This window comes from Leptopilina boulardi, unplaced genomic scaffold, assembly GCF_019393585.1.
Source record: "Leptopilina boulardi isolate dan_hultmark-lab unplaced genomic scaffold, ZJU_Lbou_2.1 LbouV2_291, whole genome shotgun sequence".
Classification (NCBI taxonomy): domain Eukaryota; kingdom Metazoa; phylum Arthropoda; class Insecta; order Hymenoptera; family Figitidae; genus Leptopilina; species Leptopilina boulardi.
The window spans coordinates 405,536-418,080 of NW_026137853.1; the positions used below are offsets into that span (position 1 = coordinate 405,536).

At 27.0% G+C, this 12,545-nt stretch overlaps 1 protein-coding gene across 1 annotated transcript in view; it reads left to right on the forward strand.

The window, feature by feature from the left end:
- The window catches only part of LOC127282218 (monocarboxylate transporter 10), a 68,809-nt gene that overhangs the window by 26,670 nt on the left and 29,594 nt on the right, over positions 1–12,545 (forward strand). The window contains exons 2-3 of the mRNA XM_051306357.1: positions 6,478–6,810; positions 7,413–7,572. Of these exons, the coding sequence (XP_051162314.1) occupies positions 6,646–6,810; positions 7,413–7,572 (325 nt within the window). The 5' untranslated portion in view covers positions 6,478–6,645. The remainder of the gene's footprint in view (positions 1–6,477; positions 6,811–7,412; positions 7,573–12,545) is intronic.

Below are 12,545 nucleotides of genomic sequence, written 5' to 3' on the forward strand. Positions count from 1 at the left end.
TTTGAATTGAAATATTAAGTATTAAGAAAAAATTACATAAAAAAATTATTATTTATGTAATTTCTTTCTTAGTACAACCAAATTATTATAAATAATAATAATTTGATATTTAGAGGAGAAGAAATTGTGAAAGTTAAGCTACTTGATATTTGTTAAATTCCCGTGAAACTTAATATATATAATAAATATAAATTCTATTATTTCGCATGAAAGAAAACGTGAAAATGGGTTTTTCTCTTCTAAAAGATTTAACTTTGAATCCGTTAGTTTTAGTTTTCTGAGTTTGTTTGTGACGATTCAGACCCCGCAGATAGGAAAACACGCGGCGTTGGGAAACGAGCAGGTGCACAGCCATGTAACGCGACATAATTCAACGTCAAACTGCATCCTAGTTAACTGGCTTTACGTTTGACCGTAGATAAATTCCAAAAGTCACAAATTTCAACCGCAATACGTTCTTTCATATTTTGCCCCGCAATGTCGTCACTAATCTTGTCTTATTACTGGCAAAAATCGAACAAAATTTATTGTTCTTCAATAAATATTTTGATGGAATTTCAAGGAAATTTATTCTTACGCGTGAAAACTTTTTGAACAGCTTTATGTTTTACTGGAACAGCGATATGTTTTACTAAAACAGCGAAAGTTTTCGTTATTCTAGAGAAACATATCGCTGTTCCAGATAAAGATTTTTTTTCCGTGTAAAATGTAAACCAGATGGTCAATTATGTAATTTAATTTCCATTTCCACATTTTTTTGTTTTTGTAATTTGATTATATGTAAAAAATTTATTTTTGATAGTTTTCTTAATAGAGATTCAAGTGATACATTTTCTATTGACATTTTCCAAATAAGTGCACATTGGCGTGTTATATACTGAGAAATTTTCTAGCTCATCAGCCATGAATTTGATGCGGGTAACGATTCGTGTAGAAAAGTAAAAAGTGAAAACTTACTTTTAAAGAATGTGATCTTAAAATTTGAACTTTTTTGCGCGATAATTTACATAAATATTTTTGAATTGTCCAAAATACTAAAGGAAAAATTCTATATATATAAATGAAAAATTAATATACGTAATAGTGAAATATGGATCAATATCGACAGTTTGCTATGTACATTGATAGCAAACAGAATATATTAGTTTGACAAACTGTTTGTTACCGAGTGGAAATAAATTTCCCCCATTTAGTAAAACAAATTTTTAGATTGTAAAACATAATTGACGGTTGTAGAAAAAAATTTTCAGATTGTAGAATAAATTTTTAGAAAGTAAAACAAATTTTAAGAAACTAGAACAAATTTTAAGGTTGTAAACTATTGTTATTAGGTTGTAAACTATTCTTATAAGGTTGTAGAACAAACTTTAAGGAAGTAAAACAAAATTTAAGGTTGTAAAGTATGTTTACATAAGGCTGTAAAACAATACTGAAGATTATAGAACGAACTTTAAGGTTGTAGAATAACTTTTAAGGAAGTAAAACAAATTTGAAGGTTGTAAACTATTCTAATAAGGTTGTAAAACGAACTTGAAGGTTCTAGTCCGAACTTTAAGGTTGTAAACTATTCTCAAATAAAGTTTTAAAATAAAATTGAAGGTTCTAAAGCAAACGTAGAGGTTGTAAAGTAACTTAAATGGAAGTTAAACAAATTTTAGGTTTGTAAACTATTTTTATAAGGTTGTAAATAAACTTGACGGTAGTAGAACAAACTTGAAGGAAGTAAAACCTATATTAAAGTTGTAAACTATGTTTAATTAAGTAAAACAAAATTGAAGATTCTAGACCAAACTTTAGGAATCAAAGATATATGTTTCTTTGATTTATATATATATATATATATTTTTTTTTGAATCAAAAAAATTTAGAATATCCTTAATTAAATTTTTTTCTTATTTATAGTTATTTCTATAATAATGACATTGCGAAAGATCAGAGATTGAAATTGAAAATTGCGTTGGCTTTTTTTCATATGACGTACTTGTGTGAGAATAGAGTAAATATGCAATTGCTTAGAAGTCCTCTTTGCGTGCCAACACGTAGTACATGAGAATGCATGTAAGCGCCCGCGGGGGAGAATTGGAGATTTCTTTTATTTGAAAAGCACAGAATTTTCCTTCTGACTTCTCATATATTGCTTCTTCAATATAATATTTGGTCCAACTTGAAGTTCACTTGGTTCCCATATATATACATACATTCTATACTATATGATAAGCAGTGTTTCTTGACGATAAATTTTCCACAAAAAAAAAATTTTTAATATTAAAGAAAATCTAGGTGAAATTTATTTTTCAACCATACTTCGAAATATACGCCTTGTGTGTTCAATGGCTTCTTATCAATCATCCATCGAAAAGGGAAAATTATATTCTTTTTCTCTTAATAATTCCAAATTTCATTGGAAAAAAAAATTCTGTTGAATTTCCCTCTGTTTGTCTTATTTCAAATAGAGCACTAGACAGGGCCTGAACAGTTTTCCTAGATTGAAAAAATGTCCAGTTTTCCTAGTTTGAATAAATTGGAATAAAATTAAATCTCTAAATTTGCCTTTCGTAAAAAAAAAATGTTACTAATAAATAAAACGAATCTTTATACTACTATTCTTAAATAGGGCTCTGGTTAGGATCTCGCTAGTTTTCCTAGTTTAAAAAGAATATTTTCGGCAATTTTGATTATTTATTTGTCAAGTTATAGATTTCCGTCATAAATTGTGTGAGCGATGTCGCTTCGCTTTTATCCAAAAAAGCAGTGCTATAAATTTCTAATAATCTAACACCATAATCTGTGGCTTTTTCCACGTCATCTTAACGCACATCTTACAGATATTAAGACAACTTGAATGGAGTTTGTTTATAAGGGGGGTTGCCATGGACCAAAAATACGTCTCTCTTTCTCTATCTTTTGAAGGGCAATGACTTTTTTGGCGTGTTTCAGAAATGATGGAAGTTTGAAGGGTGCAAAAAGGTAATCCCACTTGATTGAATCCACACTCTCGTTGCTGTCGTGACCTTCCCTCGAAGACGAGGATATTTTAGATTCGTGAATGAGTTCTGGTGTTACACCGAGACTCCATTCCATAAGGCGTCAGCTGCAGCTTCAATTTTTGTGTTATATATATATATATTCAAAAAAAAAAAATTCTAATTCACTACCGCGACGACTGTTCAAAGAACCTCGATTCGATATTCCCCCTGTGAGAGAAAATTAAAATCGATTTCTAATATTTCTTCCCTTTTAGTAATATTAATTATTCATTTGCTTCTCAATTAAATTGTCATTGTAGAGGAAAAAAAAAGATTTAGTTTATTTTTCAAAATTTAATGTTTTTATATCGAAATAGAATTGATTTCATTTTTGTGATCAATATATATATATAAAATTCTGTTTTGAATTTTTATCAATCGTTTCGATTTGCGAACTGTCGACGGGAGGAAAAGATTTCATGAAGAAAATTCGTCTAAAAAATCGTTTTTCAATATATTGTCAAATTCGCAGGTGAAAAATTGTCATTGCACATATGTCATATACAAAAATTGAAAAGAAAGGTACATTTATTTGATCTGAGTTTTTTTGGGCGGAGATTCTTTTTTTTATTATTATTATTCTTATTATTATTTTAAAAAAATATATTTCAATATCAAAACTGTTTTTGAAACTGTCCATCATGTTTGCTTTTCAATCTTTCTCTTCACATTTTTTTCAATATATAAATCTTGACGCCTCGTTCTTTCAACAAAAAAAAAAAATTATTTTATATTTAAAAAAAAATTTATTTTATTATTTTATTCATACTGAATAATATATTATTTTAGTTTTTATTATTTATTATTTTTGTGTATTAAATATTTTATTATTTACACGATATTTCGTTATATTTTCACATATATATGTTTAAAATATGTTTTGTGGCTTTTGTATCTAGTTTTATTTTACTCTTTTTTGCTTTTCGCTCTCGGTAAATCTGAATTTCAAAAGTTTATTTGAATTTTAATATGCGTAAAATTATTTAATAAATTTTTATATTTAGCCTGATAAAATATTAAATAAATAAAATTTTATATATAAAATAAATATGATGCATATACACCCTGTATAAATGAAAATTAAGGGAAAATTTACTTCGCTTGTGTCAGTATAAAAAAATAGATTTCCTGAGAAAAAACAGTAAAAAAAGAAAAAATTTAAGTTATTCTTCAAAAAGAAAATAAAAATATAGCATGAAAAATAATGGAACAAATAATGTTTTATCATGAAAATATTTGAATAGTCCTTATTCAAATGGAATTAAATTAATTTCGGTTATAACATCTCCTTTAAGAGGGTAAAATATTCACATTTTTTCATTTTTTTTTTTTTAATTTACTTTTCACAGTCTCTCGAGACAAAGTCCAACTGTGAGTTGGAAATCAAGCCTGTAGGAAAATTAATGAAACTTTTTGCCTCAAGCCGAAGGCAATGAAATATCATACAGAATGACGTATTAATTATAGATTGACAGTATAAAAAAAATACAAAGAACAATTCATATTTATTTTTTTTTGTGTTTGACAGAAAAAACGTGACGGCTGAAAATGAAAAAAACAAGCAATTCGGTCAATCGCTTTTCCGAGTGAAACACTCAATGATTTTCAAATGAAATTTTATATATAACATTTAATTTAATTAATTTTCTGTTTAGAAAAAATGAAATGGAAAAAAGTTTTTAAAAATTCCTTTTATATAAATAAAATCATAAAAAAATTAGTTAAATTTTATTACAATTTTTTATATTTGCTTTTCATTAAATATTTATTCATTTTTTTTAAATTAAATATAAAAATATAATTATAGAAAAATAAAAATAATAATAAAAAAATAATATTTCCAAAAAAAAAAATAGTTTAGGCGAACAGAAATAGGCAATAAATATGAGAATTTTTATGAATAATAATAAAATAATTTGCGAAAGAGGTACTCAGAGGAATAGAATACTTATTCTGATTGCCGAGAAACATTTGTGGTGTCGTTATTCAGAACACGAGTATACATGCATAGAATTATTATGGGTTTCCGGAAATACGGGTGTAGACGATTTCCGTCTGTGTGTGTATATATACGAGTGAAATATATTTATAAAAGATAAAATCGCACCATTGTGGATAAAAAGCAGAAAAAAAAATAAATTCAAAATAAATAAACCAGAGAGCTTTTGACATTGCAATATAAGCGGATTCAAACATATCAGAGATTTTTGGCTAATTGAATCCGTCAAATGTGAAAGCAAAGTAGATTAATTTCTCTTCGTTACATATACATAGCAAAATACTACATTGATTAAAGTTAACAAAATATATTATATATGGTCCAACGGAATTCCGATTTTTTGTTGTAATTATAATATAAAATAATATAAATGTATATTAATATAAATTTATTTAAATTAATATAAATTAATATAAATAATGTAAATTAAAAATAAAAAATATAATCACTCCCCGCTTCTTTCCCCTTCTCCTACGTACGAGCGTAGCTAGCCGAAGCTGCACGAAGTAAGAAAATTCCGCGAATAGACGTAGTGGTGGGAGAAGTTCTTAGAAGCCCCCCTCTACTCGAGTATATAACTTCTGCTTACACTGTAAAACTCCGAAATTTTACTTACTTTCTGTTTCGTTTTTGAAGATAATTTTTTTTATTATTATTTTTTTATTATATTATTAAAATTAATATTAATAATAATAATTTTTATTTTTTATAATTTTTTTTTATTACTTTATGTTTATGTAATTAATTGTTTTGTGAAATATTTGATAAAAGTTAGAGAAATTAATAAAACAAGTTTATGATCGAGAATTCTCTTTGGTATGTGACTAAGTTATTCTCATATATATATATATATATAAATATAAAATCCATGAATTGAGAATTTTCTGAATTATTGATTTATTCATACTATTTGATTAGAATGGAAGTTTAAAATTTTTGTTTATTTTTTAATAACTATATTAAAAAAATTTATTTTTGATCAATTTATTCATGGAAATTTTATATATTTTTTTAAATTTCAATAACAAGAAAAATATAATAATTTTCAGGAAATATATATACATATATGTTTAATGCATGGTGCGCGCATTATCTTGTACCTGTCTCCGAAACATAGTACAACTTTGTATGGCTTCCTGAATTCACTATATGTATATATACATGTATAGCCTCGTTTTAAGCTTCACGTAGTTTCTCCAGTTTGTAAAGTTAAAAATTCTCAATGAGACCCTACAGTTGAAACCGTTTCTATGCGTGACATGTACCGTACATTCATGCATGTAACTTGAATAATAAACACTGAGGTTACAATTTGATGAATTACGGAATTTATTTTTAAATTTCACAACTTTCGCAATAATTTTTGCTTCTGTTTCTTCAAAACTTAATTTTATTTTTCAATCCTTCGTAAAATATATAATTATTAATAATTTAATTTGTTCTATTTTTCAGAATCACTGCAAGCAAAAAATAAAGGGAGAAAGATATTTTTGTTTTTCATTGGAAAATTATGAGTTGTGAAATGTTGAAGAAAATTTTGGCTTTTGATAAAAAAATGATGGAAGGGATTAATTTAGAAAGCAATAAACTCGCACAAATGTCGAATTCAAGGTGGTAAAGATGCTTGTCGATGAGTGCGGAGGTGGTATGGGATGGTCGAGTGTTCGTGGGGGTTGGTCGACCCCCGGGGGATGTGGAAATTCCGCCATGAGCTTCGCGGGAAGTGTCCCGTCTCTACATCCAACAGGATCGATTAGATCACTACGATCCCATCATTCCGCCATGGTAAGATCTTTTTTTTTCTTCAAAAAAAAATATATTAGTCTATTTTTATTTTTTAAAAAATCCATTTTTGAATTATATGACGCTTTGGGACAAAAAGAATAACAAAAAAAACAAGCAAATAAATTAGAATTAAAAGAAATTCGTTCTTTTGTCTTAACGAACGAAATAACGCTTCGTTTTTCCTCCCCACTATTCTTCTACAGGCGAGCGTAGCTATCCGAAGACGCACGAAGCCATCGAATTCCAAGAATACACCTAGTGGTGGGGGGCGACTTCTCAGAAGCTCCCCCACTACTCCAGTTCTTAACTTATTCATTGGAAGATCTCCAAAATTTTACTATACCTTTTGTTTTTAAACACAATAATTTTTTATTTTGGAAATTTGTTTTATATTTTAAAATTAAATTTCCTCTTTGTCAATTTTTTGTGTTTTTAAAAAAGGGGAAGGATGCGAAAATATATAAATCGAATGCAGTAATAAATCATTATTGAGAGCATTCTATGGAATATTTATATATGTAGGTGTGGATTAAATTGAATTGTAGAAATTCTTTTCTTTTGGGTTTTTGAATTTTGACGGGAGTGGTCGATTTATTTTTCAGGCACCACCCGAGACACCACGGCGCTGTTTGCACTGTCATCCAGTTCATATGTCCACACCGAACAATTACGTACAACATCCTGTGCAATATTATACACCAAGTCGTTGTGCTGATAGGCAAAATGGTACCTACGTACCACAACGGAACTCCTATCATGGAGGTAAGTGAATTGTCAAAAAAATTTTTTTTTATTTTTGATTTGAAATAAAAATAATAATAGTAGAAAAAATATAATAATAATAATATAATATACGGTGCGATTTAAAATATCGCCGACAGATGGAGGGCCGTAGACCTCGGGTACTGATGACTTTCTAAACACGCCCCCTTATAACTTCTAAGAATCTAGGTCCGTATCATTTGCAGGAGCACATTTGGGGAACTTGTAATTTAAGAAAAAAATTAATTTAAAAATATTTTTATATTTTTAAATTAATTTTTAGAGAATATATTTATAATTATATGAATATATTATTTTTTTATTTAATAACAAACCCTTTTGTATATAAGTACTTTTAGTAAAATTAATAATAAAATAGATTCATCGTTTTGAGAGACAGGCAATTAAAAATATTGCTTTTCTTAGGCGCGTTTATCTTCTGAGATGTTGGAAACGACATTTTTCCCGTTCCTCTCTCTCCCTTTGGACACCATTTCCTGTTGCAATTCTGTAATACATATTACATAGGAACTACCTTACTTCCGGTGGACCATTGCTGATGCTGCGGTCTTCTTTGCTTTAGAACTCGGAACCACACGCTGAAAGAAATGGGGGTTTTAGAAATAGGTGGGTGGGGAAAGTGGCTGGCAATTTCAAACCCCGTCGACATTTCCTTGGCCAGCCAACCTCTGCTAGTAGGATTATCATCATTATTATTATTATTATTACTGTTATTATGTTTCGCACATTAATTTTCCCTCAACAATATATGCTCTGATATATACCTGTATATGTATAGAGAGGGAAAATAATTTTTTTTCATTTGTGCAAATGTTTGTGAGCAATTAGAGTAATTACATTAGTGGCGCATTGTGTTTGTTCTTAAGTATCTTTTCTTAGATTCGCGTATTTTTCTCATCAGTGGGTAATTACTTTTTGCCATATTATATTTATAGTCGACAAGTTTTTTTTAATTGAAACTATAAAAAATATAATAGAAAAGTTGACAATTAATCTAAAGATAAATTAATTAATAATTATATTGTTATATATTATTATTAACTTTATTATTGTTTAGGTTGACATTTGAATTAAAAACCATTCTAATAATTTCAATTAGTAGAATGTTTTTTTTAAATAAAAATAGAATCAAAAAAAAAATAAAATAAAATTGATAAAAAATTATTTTTTAAATAGGATTATGTTTTGATAAATATTTAGTCGCATTAATTTATTATTATCTGTGGATCAATTTATTGTTTGATAATATAATGGAATCATTTTCTCAAGTCACTGAGTCAACCCTCTCGATTAGATACGGTCCCATGTGAATTAGATCTACCCCTAATCAGTAAATCAAACACAATAGGCAACGCTCTAATCAGCTTCATTCCCTTCGATTCAAATGTTAATTCACTCGGTTAGAAATATGTATAATTTTCCTCGAAATTAGCCTAATTACATTACATTTATAGAAAGATGAATTAGATGATGAATATAAATTTTCTATAAAATTAAAAATTTTACTATAGGAAAAATAATAAAATTATTATTATTTATAGAAGACAATTTATCATCAATTTTTTTTTTTTAATTTTTCTCCACTTGAAATAAATAATAATTTTTATTATGAATAGTTTTTAAATGAAATTATAATTTTTAAGAGATTATTTTTTGTTTTTGTTTTGAATATGACATTTTTTGAAATCGACAGACAAAGGCAAGGAAAATCAAATTTTCTTTCGAATCACTATATTGAGGATAGAAATAAGCAAACGGAGCGTAAACTCAGCGTCTTTCTATCACGAGAGACTATAACTTTCTCTTTTGTATAAAAATTGCTCTTGTCGCGAATTTCCTTAAAAAAAAAAAAATAAAAATATTGAATTTTTTTTATTTTGTAAAAGAAAGTTTAAATAATTTAGAAACAAATTTTATTCAAATTTAAATTATTTTGAATAATTTCAAAATTGACAAAACAAATTAAAAGAATGTTAAAATACAAAAGAAAAAATTTTTAATTTGAAAATTTAAAACAATAACAATAAATCAGTTTTTTTGTTAAATTAAATTGAAACATTCTTAAAAAAAGCGATCTCTAAAAAGAGACGCAGAAATTTCGGAGAAATGCTTCTTAAAGTACATCCATATAATTTTTAAGGTTTATAAAATTTTTTATGAGTTTAGAATTTTCTGAAAAGAATGCGATTTTTTTTCCTTAGCTTTTTTATAAAGAAAGTAAATCGTGAAATAGTTTTTTTTCTGTCTTTTTTTTTTTAATTATTATTTTACGGGATATTCTATTCGAGGAATCATATCTTTATAGGGCATGAAAAACTTGCGAAAGATAGTTTGTAACATTAATCAAAAATTAACTAACCTTCCTCATGTCAGCTCTTTTTTTTTATACGCGCGAGGCGTTCAACTTTATCATGAAGTATGCAACTGCATCATCAACGAATTCTAATTCCGTTCACTCACGTAGAATTGGATAAAGGGTAGTTTTTACCGTTTATAACTCGACAAGCCATTGTTAATTTCTTGTCGCTCTTTCTCGCCTTTATACATTTTTCTTTTCTTTTTTTTTATTATTTTTTCGCTCCATTCTCGTGTGACAGGCAACATAGCCACAATTTTAGAGGGGCTGACCGCAAAAAGTTGTGAAAAAGTCAACACACACGTTGAACAAAAAATATCCAAGGCGTGGTTAAAACCATGGACCAAAAAAATATAAAAAAAAAAAATTCTTGACTCTTGGTCAGTTGTTAACATATATATATACGAGAGAGTGGTTTATACGTGATTTCCATGAAATTAAATTTTGAGGTAGATTTTTATGAATTTGTGCGGCAAAAAGGGTTGCGCTTTATTAACTTTATTTAAGGGACAATTTTTTTTTTTTTATTAACGTCTCACCGTCAAAAGTTAAATGTCGGAAAAGTAATTCAAATTTAATTAGAATAAAAATTGCTTTTTTGAAAAAATAAAAGGCGGTTTAACCTGTTTGACATAAACTTAAACTAAAAAAAATTAGTATTGTTACTGTAAATAAAAAATTTGTCAATGGTTACTATGGAAACATTTGCTATGGTAACGGATGATATGGAAACAGTTACCATGGTAACGGTTGTTATGGTAACGGTTGCTATGGAAATTTCATTTCCATTTTCAAAAAAATAAAAATTGATAAAATAAAAGCAAAATGGAGGTTATAAATATGAAAGAATGATTCAAGCTCCAGCTTCTCAAAAAGAAAGATTTTCATTGAGAAAAATCTTTGGAATTGTTCAGAAAGATGGAAAAAAATTTATTGTACCTTAAACAATTTGATTTGTTTCTCCCTTTTTTTTTTAATGAATTCTTTTTGTTTATTACACAAGAACCAATATAGTTTGCGCAATAAGAAATTTCATAGCACAAATCTAAAAACACAAGTTGCCAACGAACGAATAAATTTGTTGACTTGCCTATATCGTCTCTTGAGCAGCCAAGTGAAACTGCATTCAAGCGTAATTTAAAGATAAAAGACACAGATCGCGGTTATATATATTCTATTTTATATCAGGTATATACATATAAAGTTTTTTTTTTACGATTCAAAGCTTTCTGTATGCAAATTAAATTCTCTATTTCCGTCTTCAATTGGAATTAAAGATGTATTCATGCGATAAACCTTACGTGAAAAACGGAAAACGAATGATGAGAATATGGTTTTGATGATGTATAGTTTCAAAGATATTTTTTTTTTCAATTAGGTCTGTGGAATTTTTTTTATTAATTATTAATTGCGAAATTAAGTAATTCTTTTAGGAAATTAATTTTCAAGTATTATATATAATATTTAATAATGAAATTGACAAATTGCAAAATGTGAAAACAAAAATATATTGAAAAGCAAAAGATGATAAAAAAAATCAAAGTGAGTGAAATGTGCGTTCTTTTTCTCCCTTTCGCTATTTGCATGAGGAAGATATATAAAATGACGCGATTTTGAAATGAAAAATAGAGAACAAGAAAAAGTGTGCTTTAGTGAATGAGGCTATATAAGAAAAAGAGGTCAACGATCATGAAATAGGAACGCGATGTCGTCCACTTCTTTAAAGAATCACGATTCTTGGACGACTTGAAAACTCTGACAAGTGATTCTCGAATAATAATTCCAATCAATTATTTCCCATATATATATAAAGTTAATAAAAAGAACTTTTATATCAAACTTTTTATTTCAATTATTTTTACGTCTCTGTCCCAAATTACTTTTAGAATTTTTCCTCGATTTTCTTTTTTTAGTCGATTTTATTGAAATTTTTCAAAAATTATTTTTGATAAACATTTTAAATTTATATATCTATTTTTAATTTTAATGTAATTTTTTTTCTCTTTAGTTTTTATTTAATTATTTTTCTCTTTTTTAGTATTTATTTAATTTTTTCTTTTTAGTTGTTTTTAAAAGAAAAAAATTAAAAGTATTGTGATTGTAATTATATTCGAAAACATTGAATTAAAGCCACCATTATTTTTTATTTGTGTCGACAAGTATGTTTTTTTTTTTTTGTATTAACTGAAAACTAAAGTTGAAACTTTTGTATAAATACATATATATACCTAAATGAGACATTTTTTTAAAATTCTGAAAACGTATTATTTTCATGAGCTTCAAAAATATAAATCCCTGCGCACACTGAGGAAAAATAAATTTGCAATTCGAGACTTGTAGCGAAATGCAAGGTTTATTTCATAAAACGAGAAATGTATTCCATGCAAGAATGAATTCTAGTTTTCCACTTAACATAATATGCACCTGTCGTCTCGAGATACATACACGGGGACATCTATTTTTTTTTTATAAAGTTGTCAATTTTTTTTTATCATTTAAAATTGTTGACAAAAGAGGAGGTATTTAAAAAAACACGTTCTGTTTGGGGAAAATTATATTTTATGTTCTATATATATTTTTTAGCGTTTCATTTATC